At 47.0% G+C, this 12798-nt stretch overlaps 2 protein-coding genes across 3 annotated transcripts in view; both read left to right on the forward strand.

Annotated features, from left to right (window-relative positions):
• The window catches only part of LOC102408664 (interleukin 18 receptor accessory protein), a 29919-nt gene extending 27194 nt beyond the window's left edge, over positions 1-2725 (forward strand). For both annotated transcript variants that reach the window (XM_025260775.3, XM_025260774.3), the window contains 2 exons: positions 1060-1233; positions 1964-2725. In XM_025260775.3, coding sequence (XP_025116560.1) covers positions 1060-1233; positions 1964-2337 — 548 coding nt within the window. In that variant the 3' untranslated portion in view covers positions 2338-2725. The remainder of the gene's footprint in view (positions 1-1059; positions 1234-1963) is intronic.
• Positions 2726-9885: 7160 nt separating this feature from the next.
• Positions 9886-12798, forward strand: part of SLC9A4 (solute carrier family 9 member A4) — a 64911-nt gene continuing 61998 nt past the window's right edge. Inside the window, exon 1 of the mRNA XM_006060664.4 lies at positions 9886-10755. Coding sequence (XP_006060726.4) covers positions 10500-10755 — 256 coding nt within the window. The 5' untranslated portion in view covers positions 9886-10499. The remainder of the gene's footprint in view (positions 10756-12798) is intronic.

The raw sequence follows: 12798 nt of genomic DNA on the forward strand, positions 1-12798 counted from the left end.
AAGTCACTTCAGTCATGTGCGACTCTGTGCGACCCCATAGACAGCAGCCCACCAGGCTCCCCCGTCCCTGGGATTCTCCAGGCAAGAACACTGGAGTGGGTTGCCATTTCTTTCTCCAATGCATGAAAGTGAAAAGTGAAAGTGAAGTCGCTCAGTCGTGCCCGACTCTTAGCGACCCCATCGACTGCAGCCCACCAGGCTCCTCCGTCCATGGGATTTTCCAGGCAAGAGTACTGGAGTGGGGTGCCATTGCCTTCTCCGTATGAGACCTTAAAATATCCTAAACAAGTTCCAAAATATAGTTCTCTATCTGAAAGGGAAAGGAATAAGCCTGCTGTAAGTGACACTAAACTCTTCATCTACATTATCCCAGGAAACTCTGGCAGCAGCCCGCCAGGGGTTGTTCGTCCCTGATTTTACACTTGGGGGTTCAAACCCAGGTACGTGTGCCGTCAGCGTGCTAGCGTGTTGGGCCCTCACGGGGCTTTGCTCTCTGGATATTATCATGCTTTGATGGAGCAGACTGTCCTTTGATGTGTACCTAATGAGACAGTGGGGCTGCAGCTACAGAGACAGTCTGGAGGAACTCCGGAGTGCGTGTGGTTTAATCAGAGAAAAAGCCCTGGCTGTTTGATCTGACCTCAGGGAAGACGCAGGAGTGCCTCATTGATTAGAATCTGATTCTGGGTGTACAGTGGATGCCCCTCAGCAGTGTGGTTCTGAAAAAGTGAACACAGATGCTGCTTTTGACTTTCAAAATCAGTTCAGGGCTTCCCCAGTGACTCAGTGGTAAAGAATCTGCCTGCCAATCTTGGAGATGTGGGTTTGACCCCTGGGTCGGGAAGATCCCCCTGGAGGAGGAAATGGCAACCCACTCCAATATCCTTGCCTGGAGAATCCCGTGGACAGAGGAGCCTGGCAGGTTACAGTCCATGGGGTCACAAAGGGTCCGATCCAACTGAGTAACTAAACAAGGATCCCAAGTCTCAATTCTTCCCCACTTACCATAAGGCTGGAGCTTAGGTAGGTATTCACATTCTTTCTTGTTCTCTTTCTCAGACCAAAAGGAGTTTGACGCCTTTGTATCCTATGCGAAATGGAGCCCCTTTGAGAGCGAGGCCTCTTCATCTCTGAGTGAGGAAACCTTGGCTCTGAATCTTCTCCCTGATGTTTTGGAAAACAAATATGGATATACCCTGTGCCTGCTTGAAAGGGACGTGGCCCCCGGGGGAGGTAGGTCTGCAGCTGGCAGAAAACGAGGAACAGGAGGAGAGCTACAGGCATGCACTCTCCGTGTTGTCCTCCATTCTTTCTCTTGGGCTACGTATCTTCTGGAAGGACTCATGAGCTTAGAATATCTTGGGCAATGACACAGAAAGCCATGTGTTGCAGAGACATGCTTCATCATGAAAAAAAAAAAAAAAGTCCGTCTTCAGAAAGCCCAGAGAGACTTCCAGAACAAAGATATCTTTTCTGGCTCCTCAACCGGAAGTTAGTTCTGTCTTCCCAAATGAGTGGTCCCTGTCCTTCCTGGGACTCTGCCAGCCACAGACTCAGCATTGGGCCCAGCAGGCTCCCGGGCCGGGCACCCATCAGATGTGTGGACCTCATTCATCCCACCATCCTCCTCTTCCTCAGAGGCCCCAACCCAGGAGCCAGGGACATTGCTTGCCCCTCCCTCATTCCAGTCAACCTGGTTCCAGTGAGTTTTGATCCTGGAGGGACTCAGAAGTTGAGGGGAGAGAACACAGGGGAGGAAGCTGAACTGACAGTCACTAGACATGGAGTATAATCCAACTGTCTGTAGAGTTAGTTGATGCAGTAGAAGTGATCGAGAAAATCAGGCTTCTTCTTTCCTTCGCCATCACAAAGACCCCTGCTGGGTGGATCTGGGAGATTCAGGGTTATGGTGACTCAAGGTGTAACAATAACAATTGCAAATAATTAAATTCTTTCTCTCCAGTGTACACAGAGGACATTGTCAGCATTATTAAGAAAAGCAGGAGGGGAATCTTCATCTTGAGCCCCAACTACGTCAGTGGACCCAGCATCTTTGAACTACAAGCAGCGGTGAATCTGGCTTTGGAGGATCAAACACTCAAACTGATTTTAATTAAGTTCTCTTCCTTCCAAGAGCCGGAGTCCCTACCTCATCTAGTGAGAAGAGCTCTCAGGGTTTTGCCTACCATCACCTGGAAAGGCTTAAAATCAGTTCCTCCCAACTCTAGATTCTGGACCCAAATACGCTACCACATGCCTGTGAAAAGCTCCAGGGGAGTCACGTGGAACCATCTGAGAATTATGCCATGGATTTTTTCTCTGGAAAAGACGCAGTAAGACAGAACCCACTGGGAGGAGCTCCCAGCCAGAAGGATAGTAAAATGGATGTGAACCGCCTCCCTCTGCCTCCCATCCTGCCCCTAGTGAGCAGAGACCTTGACGGATAGAACACACAGCTCACACCAGGCTGATATCACTGGGAAGGGTCCCGCCGGCCCCGAGCAAGCTTGGCCGGCACTGGAAGGAACGGAAGCTGTGGTGCAAGGCTCTGATTCCCTGGACAGGACAGAGAGAGGGCGAATTCTCCAGACTCCTGCACACATTCAGCCCACAAAGTCCCTTAGATTTTCCTAGTGGTGGCTGTGGACTGTTGTGTCTGTTTTGTATCATACACATCACTTTATATATCTTTGCAATCAAATAAAAACAAGTGATTAAAACTTTGCCTAAAGCATCTCTGTGAAGAAGACAATTCTTACTCTGTGTTCACCATTCACTGGAGCCCAGTACGCAAGGAGGAAAAGAGAAAACAGAGGTCAAGGACCAGACAGGACCTTGGTTCATCTCTAGTGTGTCCTTGTGGGAACTAGAAGGAAGATCCCCTTCTTCTGGGCTGACACAGCCCTGAGTCAGGACACAGGCCTTAGGGAGCAGAGTGGGGCTAATGTCAGCTCCTCCTTGTCGCCTGGCCTTTGTGCAGGGCCTGAAGTTCATGCTTTACTCTGGACCACAGGAAGTGGGGAACAATTAAGCCAACATGATCTGGCCAATGAGGAGACAAGGAATCGACCAGTGGTTTTGCATGCGTGAGTGTGTGTGTGTGCGCATGTATGTGTGAGTGTGTGTGTTAAGTCACTTCAATCATGTCTGACTCTTTGCAACCCTATGGATGGTAGCCTGCCAGGTTCCTCTGTCAATGGGATTCTCCAGGCAAGAATACTGGAATGGGTAGCCATTTCCTTCTCCAGGAGATCTTCCTTACCGAGGGATCTTAAGTGCAAAATATTGTGTTGGCCTGAAAGTTCATTCAGGTTTTTCTGTAAGATGTTATGGAGCTTTTTGGCCAAGCCAATAGAAAGACAGTGGCAAGAGGCAGCAGCCAAGACAACAGTCTGGGAAATAATTGTCTACACTGGTTGACAGATAGCAATATTAGGGCTTGAACAGTGCTTAAGTCTGAACTGTTGGCCCATTGAGACTGGTGGTCCCCATGTGCTTCCTGACCCACTGGTCTCATTGAGATCCTCATAAGTGATGGACCATCAGCTGGGGGACCAAGTACCTGTTTCTCCTAGACAAGGCTCATTTCATTCTCACCAGTGTGTTTTCCTGATGAGAGTTCAACCTGCAGTTATAACAGTGTTCTAGTCACAGATGGATGTGCACATGTCATGCTCTGTCTTCCCCATTTGTTGTTATGGTTCAGTTGCTAAGTCGTGTCCAACTCTTTGCAAACCATGAACTGCCAGGCTTCATGCCAGGCTTCCCTGTCCTTCACTCTCTCCTGGAGTTTGCTCAAACTCAGGTCTAGTGAATCAGTGATGCCATCCATCATCTCATCCTCTGTCGTCCCCTTCTCCTCCTGCCCTCACTCTTTCCCACCATCAGGGTCTTTTCCAATGAATCAGCTTTTTACATCAGGTGGCCAAAGTACTGGAGCTTCCCCAATAGAAGGGAACGATTCATTTGTGCAGTAAAGCAAAGCACCTTCTGGGCTGATTCACACATTCTGTGCCCCACTCACTGGTGTGAGTGTGATCCAGGTTTAAAGTCATTGTCATCTGGCCACTGCTTAGTGCCGGTGGGAAAGGCTCTGAGGTTTCTTTGCACAGAGGCACCCACATCACACAAACCACGGTGGCTTGGCCTCGAGCAGCATCCTTGTTGGGAATTTCAGTGATAAAGTTAAAGATGAGTTCAAGGGTACAAATTATTTCTGGACAGAGTTTCTTGTGGGAAGCCTCATTGCAGGGTCTCAGAAAGGAAGGAGGCACACTCTCATTGTCCCATGGTGTCATGGGGATGACCCGAGTCCTTGGTTTTCCGGTCGGTCACTCTCAGAGACCTAAGCCTCAGAAATCTCTTTCGGCCAGTTTATCCAGGTTTCTTTTATTCTAGAATAAGAATGGCCATAGCTGATATTTCCGGAGGTCCGGAGTTTTGTTCTTTTTAAAATACTTATTTATTTATTTGGTCTTAGTTGCAGCACTTGAGATCTTCAAACTTCGATTTGGCGTGTGAGATCTTTAGTTGAGGCATGTGGAATCCATTTCCCCGACCAGGGATCAAACCCAGGCCCCCTGTATTGGGAATGCTGAGTCTTAGCTTCTAGACCACCAGGAGGTCCTTGGAGTTTTGTTCTTAGATTAACCAAAGCTTATTTCTGCATACACACAAAAAAGAAACTAGGTCTACCATTTACAGAATACACTCTTTCAGGTGAATCGGTGCACTGAGAATGACAAATGAACATTTAGGATAAAGCTTTATTAATATTTCTTACAGGTAATTCAATCAAATAAGGTGGACAGCCAAAACAAGTTTGTGATACAGGAGATTGATGGCAATTAAACAATTGATCTTGGTAAAATGCAATGTGAAGGAATAATTTTTTCCCCCACCGCACCTTCTAAATAAGGTGCCCATAAGCTCTGCTTCTGTTTCACACCTGTTGTCCAAGTACAATTTTCATAGTGAGAGTATAATTTCTGATTCTGAAAATATGACCCACTTTAGATGGTGGTCATCTTACCTCTAGAGCACGTTGTAGAATGGTCTTTACTGACCCTGGGTGATATCTCAGGCAGATTGACAGTGTCCCTGGTCTCACCTGGGTTTTAATGCCCACACTTAGTATCTATATTATCACCTTTCCAGACTGCAGTACCAGATAAGATGGAGTAAGCATTCAACCACCTTTTCCCCACTCATTGTGGCTATGAAGCTTGGATTAGATGCATATAGAAATCAGTTTGGTTTTTCAAATATGACACAAACGAACCTATCTATGAAACAGAAGCAGAATCACAGAAAGAACAGACTGGTGTCTGCCAAGGGAGCAGGGGTTGGAGGAAGGATGAAGTGGAAAGTTGGGATTAGCAGATGTACGCTTCCATATACAGGACGGATAAACAAGGCCCTCCTGTACAGCACACAGAACTGCATTCAATATCCTACGATAAATCATCGTGGGAAAGACTATTGTCAAAGGTACATATGTACACATACACTCATAACTTACACTACTGAGTACCTGCTTGGTTTCAAGAGCCGAGGTCTCTGTGGTGGAGGGCGGAGGGGGGGGGGTGGCGGGGATACCGTCCGTTTTGATTCGTGGAGCTGTGGTCTCAAGAGGGCGTGGCTAACATCTCTTGACCCTTCCTTCTTTCCTCTTACCACCTGGTGGGGGCGCTGGAAGCCACGACGGGAAACGCACTGCAGGGTGGGGCGCTTAAGAGCACCGGCAGTCTCGCAGAGGGAGCCACAGGTGTATAGAACCTGAGAGTACCTTGCTGAGTGTAGACAGGAAGGCACTCAGGAAAGCAAACTCACCGCCAAGCCTCAGAGGCGTGAATCTGACCCTAAATAGAACAGCATAAACTCTGAGAACTGCACTATAGGATAGACGGCTTCCTGAGCTCCAGGGACCAGCCCAGACAGAACTGAAGGACAGTGAAAAAAAACTGACAGTGAAACCACAAGGCTGGTTAGCATTTTGGGCTTGAGTCCAACTAGGTCAGTTGCCTGATTAAACAAAGTGGCATCCTACATAGGATTTCATAAGATCCAGAGTTGCATGACATAATATTTCAAATATCCAGGATACAGTCCATTGAGAGCAAAACAGTGACATTTTCTGATGGAATTTTCAATGTAGGTAGACGTAATATCAACATACAAGGGACAAGGTAGGGGTCTTTGTGTGGTGGTAAGGCACACACAACTTGAAGTAGTAAAATATTATTTCCAAGTAGAAAGTGAGAGCGTAAATATATTTTTATTCCTCGTGTTGGGCTGTGCTCAAGTCATACTCTCTGCAACCCCATGGACTGTAGACCTCCAGGCTCCTCTGTTCATGGACCTTTTCAGGCAAGAGAACCAGTGGGTTGCCATACCCTCCTCCAGAGGGATCCTCCCCACCCAGGGATCGAACCCATGTCTCCGGTACGGGTAGGCGGGTTCTTTACCACTAGCACCACCTGGGAAGCCAGTGTGCAGGTGAGTCAGAGTTATGTGGCCGTGCACAGGGGCAGGGGAGGGGTCGGGGGGTATCCATCATGGGCCAGAGGCTTAAACTGCATGGTGTCCAGGACAGATGAGAGGCGGTTTCCTCTGTGTGTACAGCCTTGGAGGGGCACCAGCAGACATCACACACCCATGCTGCTGATAGATGGGGCAGCAAGAGGAAGAAAAACACGGAACACAGCAGCGGGAAACAGGAAGGCTCTCCGGCATGGTCCCTCCAGCTCCCTCTGCTGACGGAACTACACGGTGCTCACCATAAGGGATAAATGTTTCAGAAACTAAGTCCATTCCGTGGAGCAGATACTGAATGGTGAATCTGGGGCCAAGAGGTAATCGAGTGATTCCTGGCATAGTGTGCACCAATCCATCAATAGCTGTACATGCAAAAATTAAGTACTTCTCAGCAATAGAAGAGAATGTACCACTGAGACACACAACAGCTTGGCTGAAGCTCAAAGCGTGATGTGCGTGCATGCTAAGTCACTTCAGTAATGTCCGACTCTTTGTGACTCTGGACTGTAGCCCGCCAGGCTCCTCTGTCCATGGAGTTTCCCAGGCAAGAATAACCATGCCCTCCTCCAGGGGATCTTCTGGACCCAGAGATTGAACCTGAGTCTCGTATGTCTCCTGCATTGGCAGGTGATTTCTTTACCATTAGTGACACTTTGGAAGCCTGTTGTTGTTTAGTTGCTAAGTCGTGTCCAGCTCTGCCACCCCATGGACTGTAGCCTGCCAGGCGCCTCTATCCACGGGATTCTCCAGGCAAGAATACTGGGGTGGGTTGCCATTTCCTTCTCCAGGAGATCTTCCTGACCCAGGAACTAAACCCACATCTCCTGCATTTGCATGCAGATTCTTTACCACTGAGCCACCTGGGAAATATATACATGTATAAATGATTCAATTTACTGTAATAACACAGCATTGTAAAGCAACTATATGCCAATAAATTTAAAAAAAGAATCTAAAATGCATCTGGTGTCTATTTGTACTAAGCACTTTCCTCTCAGACATGTGTTATATCACTTAATCTTCACATCACCTTTAAGATAGTCACCATCATCACCACCATCACCATCAGAACCATCATCATCACCATCAATAAGGCAGTTGAAGCTCTGTGGTGTTTAGGAGACACCCAAGATCACACAACTTCAACTTTCTTCTCTCTACAAAATCCCTATTCCCTTAGGAAAGTGATCACATTAGAATTGAAGGCCGAGCCAGGAGCCACACTCTGGTGTGAAGACATGTTTCATTTCAGAGCTCATATTCACACCCGCCCCATCCACCAGCAGCACCGTGGTGCCTCTCCTCTGACGATGCGGAATCTCCCAGAGTATACTGCACCCTTCCACAGCGTCTCTGTTCCTCCCTGAGTAGTGGAAGTTTGACTTTGGGGAGCAGAGACACAGCTCAGCTCTTCTGTCCTGAGAGCAGGGTCAAAGCTTTTGACTTCACTCCAGCGCGGGATGCAGGCTTTCAATTTAGGGTGTGACGTGCCAGCCCTTGATCCGAAGCCATCCAGCTTAATTGCTAGTTGCGGGCTTGGAAAGCAAATGGTGTTTCTGGACAGCACTGGCCAATTCTCTATCACTGCTTTCTTCTCCTTTCTTCCTAAAAAAAGAATCAAATTTGAGCCCCAACAAAGCAACAAGAGCTTTGGGGCAAGCGATGGATACTTCAATTCCAGAAGCGCTGTGCGGTAAAGTCAATTATGCCGCCTACTAGGGGAAAGAAGAAAAGATGTGCTGATCATTTTGTTTAAAACTATTCTTGGAGGAAGGTGATTATCTAATTAACCATGGGCATGCACAGAAAAGTCAATTCTGCTCTTTCAGAACAGAAGTGGCTTTGTGAAACTGAGGGTAAAAAGGAAGAAAACCAGCACCCCCCACCTCAAACTTTGTTTCCAACTGTGCACAGCGGAGGTCCTAGGTGAAGAGAGACTTCTCTGCTGGGTACATCACCCCTTAATTAGTCTCTTGAGGGTGGACCGGATTTGGTCACTTAAATTACAAGGGATCCACTGGGAAGAGGATGTCCTTCCCTCCACATCACTGGACTCCACGAGCAGATGGGTTTAGAAGAGCAGATGACAAGGATCACAAGGCTTCTTGGGACCTGGCACCAAAAACGGTCAGAGGAAGCCAGGTTTCTACTGCTAATACAATAATCAGATGATTAAACCAAAAGCTTCAGATGGGTCATTAGTTTGCTGACCTAAAATGCCATAAAAATTCCTTTGGTGCTCTGCTTTGCAAGCTGAGTTTTCCCTCCATCATATTTCAAATCTATTTGTCTATGAACCTGGTTTAGATGACGATTACATGGTCACCTTAATCTCTGGGCTTCCCTGGTGGCTCAGACAGTAAAGAATCTGCCTGCCATGCAGGACACCCAGGTATAACCTCTGGGTAGAGAAGATCCCCTGGAGAAGGGAATGGCAACCCACTCCAGTATTCTTTCCTGGAGAATTCCATGGACTGAGGAGCCTGGGGTGATACAGTCCATGGGGTCACAGAGAGTCAGATACCACTGAAATGACGAATCAGTTCAGTTCAGTTCAGTCGCTCAGTCGTGTTCGACTCTTTGTGACCCCATGATCCGCAGCACGCCAGGCCTCCCTGTCCATCACCAACACCCAGAACTTACTCAAATTCATGTCCATGGAGTTGGTGATGCCATCCAACCATCTCATCCTCTGTCATCCCCTTCTCCTCCTGCCTTCAATCTTTCATAGCATCAGGGTCTCATTGGAAAAAATGAGTCAGCTCTTCACATCAGTTGGCCAAAATATTGCAGTTTCAGCTTCAACATCAGTCCTTCCAGTGAACACCTAGGACTGATTCCCTTTAGGATGGACTGGTTGGATCTCCTTGCAGTCCAAAGGACTCTCAAGAGTCTTCTCCAACACAGCAGTTCAAAAGCATCAATTCTTCGGCGATCAGTTTTCTTTATAGTCCAACTCTTACATCCATTCATGACTACTGGAAAAACCATAGCCTTGCTGCTGCTGCTGCTAAGTCACCTCAGTCATGTCCGACTCTGTGTGACCCCATAGACGGCAGCCCACCAGGCTGCCCCGTCCCTGGGATTCTCCAGGCAAGAACACTGGAGTGGGTTGCCATTTCCTTCTCCAGTGCATGAAAGTAAAAAGTGAAAGTGAAGTCGCTCAGTCGTGTCCGACTCTTAGCGACCCATGGACTGCAGCCTACCAGGCTCCTCCATCCACGCGATTTTCCAGGCAAGAGTACTGGAGTGGGGTGCCATTGCCTTCTCCGTTGACTAGTACTTAATCATTAATTGAACCTTCCAAGGTGTAGTACTGAGGCTGCCCACTAGGTGTCAGCAGTGTAACTGCCAGAGAACTCAGGGAACGCATTTCATTACAGAAGTCAAATCTGAACAAATAATTAAGTGTGGTTCAAGAGCTACCTGCAGCCTTGGCCATTCAAAACAAGGGAGCTAGCAGAGGGAGGAGAGAAGGAGCAAGTGCAACCCAGGTTTCTGGGAGAGAGGGAAGAACCCTCTTCCTGGTTAGGAGGGCCCTAGTGACACCTGGAATGAGAACCATGGTGTTCTTTTTAATTTTCGCTCACAAGATGAAACCAGTGTGCAGTGACGTGAGGAAACAGCTTTAAAGGAACAGGTATTTCTGCTTCATAAATTGCTCTTCGAATCACAATCGGATGGAAGTCACACAGGTAGTTAGTTCCCTGGGCTTTCTCGAGTCTGCTGAGTGACAGGATGCATTGAGTCAGAAGCTGTGTTGCCTGAACACAAATGCTCTAAAGGTGACTTGAAAACATCTGTACTTGGAACTCAGTGACACGCTTGGACTCTTCCTGGAATGACCCACGGGCTGTGTGTACATCACCTGTGACCCAGGTGGCGGCTGGTACACTCTGACAATCCTCCTCTCTTCACAAGAGTGGCGCATCAGGGCGCACGCCCTGAGAGAAGCCCACAGCATGGGCGTTCGGGGGCTTGTGCCTTTCTGTCCTTGGAATTGGTGCCTGTTGCTAGCGACCCTCCAGTGTTGCGGAGCATCTTCTGAGTTGAACAGATCCACAGATTCCTCTGCTCGGCGTGAGCTTAATGTCCGGTTTGCTGCTGCCAGCTCCCAGCCAGCCGAGACAATATCTGTCTTCACACTGGATTATGACTACGTGCAAATTCCCTACGAGGTCACCCTCTGGATACTCCTAGCATCACTTGCAAAAATAGGTAAGGCCCCAAGTGTCTTACCTGGTTTGGGGAGTTGTTTTCTATGTGAGATAATGTGTATGAAAATGGCTTGTAGATGGTGGGTCAAGTGGATATTAACTATTGCTGCTCTTAGATAAAAATTGTATTCTCTTGACTCAAGGGAAAGGCATTTTTGTCTGGCCATTTATTGCTTCAGGTTGTGCCATGAAATTTAAGAACCTACTTCTGGGCTCTGGGTTGTTTCTATTTCATCTCCTTTCAGGGTGATAGCCATGTGACATTATTTGGTATGTAAAAATCTCAAGTTCTGTGCGTTAAGAAATGCGGAGTAAAGTATGCTGACCTTGGGGTGATGCCCACTGGAAATTTTAGGACCCACATAATGATTCTTCTGTAAAATGTGCTTTCTTCATTCTTGGCCATGGAACCATGGGCTTCATCAATGACTCTTTGTTCATTTTTAAAAGTGGTGTGTGCTCCTTGAAAATTGACAGAAAGCAAGAAACAAGGCAACCAGTGGCAACTCATATCCCTCAGTGATGAGGGAGGGTGGGATTAGAGTTGGTATCTGTCAGTAAAATCTTGGTTTACACCTGAGCCAAGAGGAGCCAAGGGAGCACTTGTGGTTTCTTCTGCGATATAAAGTGGATTCAAGCTAATGGATGAAATTCTAGCCAGGGTTCTTAGTGCCTCCAGCCAAAGTGATAGATTCCACTCTGAGACCATTTAATCCCCAACTTCACCCCCTTGTCTCCTTAAAAACAGGTATTCCAGAGCGGAAAGCGGATACAATTATCTCAATGGTCAAGCATAGCATCTCCTTTGCCTTAGTGATAAACTTTGTTATTTGAATAGATTGTCTCACTGAAGGAGACACAGTGAAGTATGTGGGTGGCTATTTATATGTTTTGTCTGGAATGGCTGTGAAGTGTGGGTTAAGCCAAGAAATCAGACAGTTACCTCAGCATCCTGGCTATTTCATTGAACTCGCTCCTCGTGGATGTTGGGGGAACTGGCATATTCATTAGGCGCCCTTCATAACTGCCATTCATTTTGAGCTCGTAAGGTATGCAGATAAATTGTCAGTTTGAAGAACTCTTGTGTGGTCACATGACCCAATGACACAGAGGGTCTCACATTATTTCTGAGAAGTGCTCAAGTAATCATGGAGTTTCCCAAGGGATGATATTCTCGCTTCAGAGCTAGGGGTCTATCACCTTTCCTGCAACCACACAGATGCTAAGAACAGTCCAGGTGATCTTCTGTGACCTTGAGATGTCCTTTGTCAAAATGCCAGCGATCAGGAATGCGTAAAGTTGGTCCGGAACCAGGAAACTAAATCTGCCCCTGACTAGCTAGTCACGCTGTCTTTTTTTAATCTAAATTTGTTCATCTATGAAATTATTCCTAAAATCTCTTCTTGGTGCAAATAAGGATTTTCTAACGGAAAAGAAGCTTCCATTCTATACCACTAAACATTTCAATGCACACAGTGTATGTTTTATACCAGCAGAAAACACAGATAGTCCTTTAGAGGTGTTGCATGTGCCCAGACTATGTCTACAAGTTGAGAGTCCTGTGAGGATGCTGTTGTTCACTGAACTGCTGCCTAAATGTTCTTGATTTTCATGTGGATGCAACTCAACATGCTATAGAAAAAGAAAACTAAAGTAAGTTATCAGTTGGAGCATGCCTATTGAAAAACAATGTCATCTTTGCTGGCCTTTAAGAATTCAAATTATTTTTGTATTGTACATGAAAAGAGGGATTCCCTGATAGCTCAGTTGGTAAAGAATCTGCCTGCAATTCAGGAGATGCCAGTTCGATTCCTGATTTGAGAAGATCCCCTGGAGAAAAGAAAGGCCTGGAGAATTCCGTGGACTGTATAGTCCATGGGATTGCAAAGAGTCAGACACGACTGAGCGACTTGAAATGAAGGTCAAATTTAGTGAATGCATAGTGTGATCCAAGCACTGGGCTTGTAGCTTTACTGTTGTTGCTGTTCAGTCGCTAAGTCGTGCCCATTTCTTCACATCCCCATGGACTGCAGCACACCAGGCT

The sequence above is a fragment of the Bubalus bubalis genome, chromosome 12, assembly GCF_019923935.1.
Source record: "Bubalus bubalis isolate 160015118507 breed Murrah chromosome 12, NDDB_SH_1, whole genome shotgun sequence".
NCBI lineage: Eukaryota > Metazoa > Chordata > Mammalia > Artiodactyla > Bovidae > Bubalus > Bubalus bubalis.